Below are 4676 nucleotides of genomic sequence, written 5' to 3'. Positions count from 1 at the left end.
ACCCACCATGTTGTAATATGATTTCTTAAGCCTAGACTAGTAGACTAAATATTGTAATTACATTTGAGTAATTAATTAAAATCTATTTATGTTACCTTATTTGGCTTCAACTTTCATATTTGTTTTCCTAGTTTTGTGCAAGTAAAAAAAGATTATGTTTCTCTAAGCTAATATAACACAAATAATGTGTTATACTAAAGTGTAGTATAACACAAATAATGTGTTATACTAAAGTGTAGTATAACACAAAAAATGTGTTATACTAAAGTATAGTATAACACAAAAAATGTGTTACTAAAGTGTAGTATAACACAAAAAAAAATGTTATACTAAAGTGTAGTATAACACAAAAAAAGTGTTATACTAAAGTGTAGTATAACACAAAAAAAGTGTTATATAATCGACTATAAATAACATAATTCAACACTTATCTATATATTAAAATAACACAGAAATTGTGTTATCATTGACAGTATAATAACACATCTGTATAACACTGATAAAGTGTTATGTAAAGTACCCTGACCTACGATAACATAGTCGGTCTTAACACATCAGAAAGTGTTATCGTATGTTTTGATAACACATTTTCGGTGTTATTAAAAGCGTTTTTTCTTGTAGTGTGATAGATTGAAAATAAGAAAATACAAAAGCAATATTAGATAACAAACAGTCCTCTAGCTTTGGTGTTATTATTATAAATTTCTTGATTATTAATCACAGCTGACTGATATATAGTATAATAGAAAGCAAAAGGAAGATAACTCAATACCCCAGAACCTTCTTTTATGCATTCATCAAACTGCTTTGTTTTCAAGTAACATGACATCAAGTTTAGTGAGCATGCCAACTGTAGTGCTTGACATTTCGATGATGGAATGCCTTTTAGGTTCTTTTTTGCCTAAGATTTCAAAGATGAAAAGTACTAATCTTACTCAAAAACCAAAAGTTCACACTGAAAGTAGAGAAAGTTCTCTTCAAGTAGGCCAAAGTAATAGTAAATATACTCACAAGACAGTACTTCTGCAAGGCATCATTGTACTTTCCCTGGCTATGAAGCTCATTTCCCTGCCAAATTATATGCAAAACAAGTGTGAAGGAAGACAATGAAGTTAGACTAGGGGAATCTACGAACACTTTATGAAATATATGTTCCACTATATATTCAAATGGCTGATCATTGATGTTCTAATCAGTCCTTAATAAAAAAAAATGATTAAATAAATCGAATTGCGGGTAAGAGTTTTTTAAAGACAGTATTTGATTTTTTTTTCCCCTCTAGAAGCAGAAACATTGCAGATCAAGTGATATAGTTATGTTTTTCTAAGATTAAAAGCAGTTATTTCTCTACTAGCAAGAACATTGCAGATTAAGTGATATAGTTAAGATTTCTAAAATTAACAGCAGTTGTTTAAGAACATTACAGACCAAATGATCTAGTTAAGATTTTTTTTTTCAAGATTTTAGAGCTTAAAAAAAAAAGAAGAAAAAAAAGTCTTTTGCTCTTTTTTTAGCACACCTTTTTCGCCATCTTTTTCTTAATATAGTGTCTCTCAAGCAAAGGTATAAATAAAGATAATATTTTAAGGGTCCTTTAATGAAATATGCGACCCTTTCATCAGTATGTAGTTTCTTTGAGTTTGTCGAACTTTTAAGAAACATATAAATCAGTCTTAATGTGGAAAAATAGAGATTGATAATCAAATTGTCAGTTTACGCATTCTTCATTTCATTCTAACTCTATAATCCACTCTTCATTCCATGTTCAGAAAATCAGAAATAGTAGAGGAGTATCATTATAAGAAACAAAAAATGGAAAACTGCCCGTCCTCTAAGTCACACTAATAATTTTTTTAAGCTATAAACGAAACTACTATATAGGATTTGGACCACAACTTTCCTATCAGTAAGAGGGTTAAAGCTTATGGAAGGTAGTTGTTTTAGTTGAGGCATCTAGCCAACTTGCATAGGCCTCATCTCTACAGAAAGCAATGAAAAATATTTCCCTATAAATTGCTGAAGGTTTTCCTTTCATCTCTAAAGGGAACCACAAGCGAGTTTGGAAAATAGGTTCCTGATCTAAAGGTCTCAGGTATACATATCCTATAACTATAATAATGGGGTATTCTTTCCCTTTTAAGTACTTTCTGCTCCCTGTTTATCAAAACGAAAGTTAAGATTGCTAACATCCTGTGGTACTAGTAATTATTAATAAAGTTGGTGTACCAAACAAATAAAATAGTTCATTTCATTTCGGAAGCACTACAAATGACAAAATCCACGCTACCCTCTAAGTCAATAAAACAAAAGTTAATGAATTTAACGTTCAAAATGTATTGAGAATAGAACTTAAGCTTAGGCATACTATCTTTCATCGTGTAGGTGGCCAACTTAATGCAATGCTTACTGAGCCATAAAAATTAAGAATCTCAATGTTAACATTAAAATTGCTCAAAATGCAAAAGTAAAAGATAAGAAAAAACAAACCTGTTTCCTCAGCATCTGAGCTCCATTCAATTCATAAGTGATCTGGGCATCAAGACGTGTACGCATAGTTGCTATCTCTTCAGGCGTTGAGTTAGCCATCTTCTCTCCAATCTCAGCCATCTCATCTGGACGGGTATGCTTCAACTGTTCTGCTGCATTCTTCAGGTCTTCACGCCTAAAGTTCTTCATGCCTTCAAAGGCCATGTTCAATAACTCCGGATTAGACATCATCTGCAGCGCCAGTTAGGCATAATTACCATCACAACCATAACCAGTTAAGAGATCATAGGTGAATTCTAATAAAACCAAAACCCCAATTATCAATGAAAGTCTTATAAGAATGTTTTAACCCCATGATACAATGAGCCTAACATAGAAGTAACAAATAGAATGTTTCATGACCTGATTTGGAAAAATATCATGAACAAACCAAAAAACTATTACAAACATACCCACTTCTCACATTTAATAAATTCTCTTTACTTTGACAAAAAAAAAACCAATCAATTTAACTTTTAACTATAAGTGCCCCATTTTACTAATAATAAAATCAAAAAGAATACTACATGGTCCTTGCATTCTCAATTTTACTGTTCCAGTCAGTATCTCTAAAAGAAACAACAGAAAAGCAAAGGGCAGAACAAAGACAAGGACAAAACAATTAACCAAAATAGGCACAAACAAGGTATATAATTCTCATTTACTGAAGCATAATATAACACTATCATTATGTTTATCTTTCTCGTTGATCATTTTCAACTATATTTTTTTGCTTTATATATGTATATATATGATAAATGAGATAATATAATTTTTACAACTATATAGCAAGAAGAGGAAAATAACTATATTTCTCTTGAAAAAAAATATTAGTCAAGGGACAACTCTATAACTATACATAATCTTATATTTCTTTATGCTATATATGTAGGCCATTACTTAGAATAACATATATAGTTTTCTCTTCAAAAACTAATATAAATACCCATACCATGATGCATAGAGAGCCTAAACCAAATTGACAGGATATGGTTCTTGATAGTTCATCAGTTAACTTTATTTGCAGTTCGATCTGATTCTAGCTAGTAAATTATAAAATAATTCATGTTCATATTTCAGGGTGACTAAGATAAAAACAAATAATTACCCAATAAAACAAAAGTACATAATCACAAATGATTCACACTCAAACAAAATGCAATCTTGTACAAATTGGAGATCTGTGCCCAAAGGGTGTCCAAGATTAGTACAATGATTCTGCATTCAATTTAATTCTTGTGAAAATTTATATATATATATAAATATATATCTATATAGAAATACTTACAGGGAGACCCAGAAATGGAAGCTGAGCCCAGATTTGAGTAGGAGAAAATGTACCACCCCATATCTCTGGTAACGTAGAAACCCCTATGGTAACCACTGAAGCTTCGCTAGATCTAAACCGAAGAAGAAGAGAATTATGGTTGAATGGTGATCTAAACCAGCAGCGAGCAATGAGCTCGATCTGCGAAGGTGCTCTTTGATCTACGCTTCGATCTATATGAGAAAGTTGTTCTCCGATCTGCAAAACACGAACAAGGAGAAGAAGGAGGAGGAGGGGCCCGGGCCGGATATATCTTGAGATTTTAATTTTACATAAAAATCTAAATTTAAACAAGGTGCATAGAAGAGTTATAATTACACGTGCTCTTACCTTTGTTCTTGTAGATGCTTCATTGCCAAGAGAAAGCACGGGAGAGGCCATCCCTAAGGAAGAGAGCAGTAGGAGGGCTTCCAATGGGGAGAAAAATTGAAGGAGAGGGTTTCGCTGGGAAGAGAAAACAAGTGAGTGGAATTTACAGAGGAGAGAGTGACTGAGAGAGTACTCCACGAAGAGAGAGCAATCGAGAAGAACCAAGGAGATAGTGTTTTAGAGAGAGAAAGAGAGTGAGTGAGGAAAAGCCATTGGAAAAAAATATGTTTAACCTTTCACATAAAAAATATAACATTGCTGGTCAAAAATTTTGAGGCCCGCCATTTATTTAATTTTTTTTTTTTACTTTGGCACTTTCCCATATTTTAATTATAATACTTTTTAAATAGTATTATAATGATGTGTTATTGAAAGGGGTGTTTGGTGTAGTGACTATTACTATTACTACTACTATCTAACTAGCTAAGTAAAGTTCTTGACTCTACATATTTGG

At 31.9% G+C, this 4676-nt stretch overlaps 1 protein-coding gene across 1 annotated transcript; it reads right to left on the bottom strand.

The window, feature by feature from the left end:
• Nucleotides 1–3666: 3666 nt before the first annotated feature.
• On the bottom strand, nucleotides 3667–4249 carry LOC133789361 (uncharacterized). Its single transcript, XM_062227213.1, has 2 exons — nucleotides 4184–4249; nucleotides 3667–4051 (listed from the first exon to the last, which is right to left on the bottom strand). Exons 1-2 carry the CDS (start codon nucleotides 4232–4234, stop codon nucleotides 3797–3799), a joined length of 306 nt encoding a protein of 101 aa, XP_062083197.1. The 5' UTR covers nucleotides 4235–4249; the 3' UTR covers nucleotides 3667–3796.
• Between the last annotated feature and the right edge of the window lie 427 nt (nucleotides 4250–4676).

The sequence above is a fragment of the Humulus lupulus genome, chromosome 7, assembly GCF_963169125.1.
Source record: "Humulus lupulus chromosome 7, drHumLupu1.1, whole genome shotgun sequence".
Classification (NCBI taxonomy): Eukaryota; Viridiplantae; Streptophyta; class Magnoliopsida; order Rosales; family Cannabaceae; genus Humulus; species Humulus lupulus.
The sequence above is the reverse complement of the archived record's forward strand: the minus strand, read 5'-3'. Positions and strand labels throughout refer to the sequence as shown.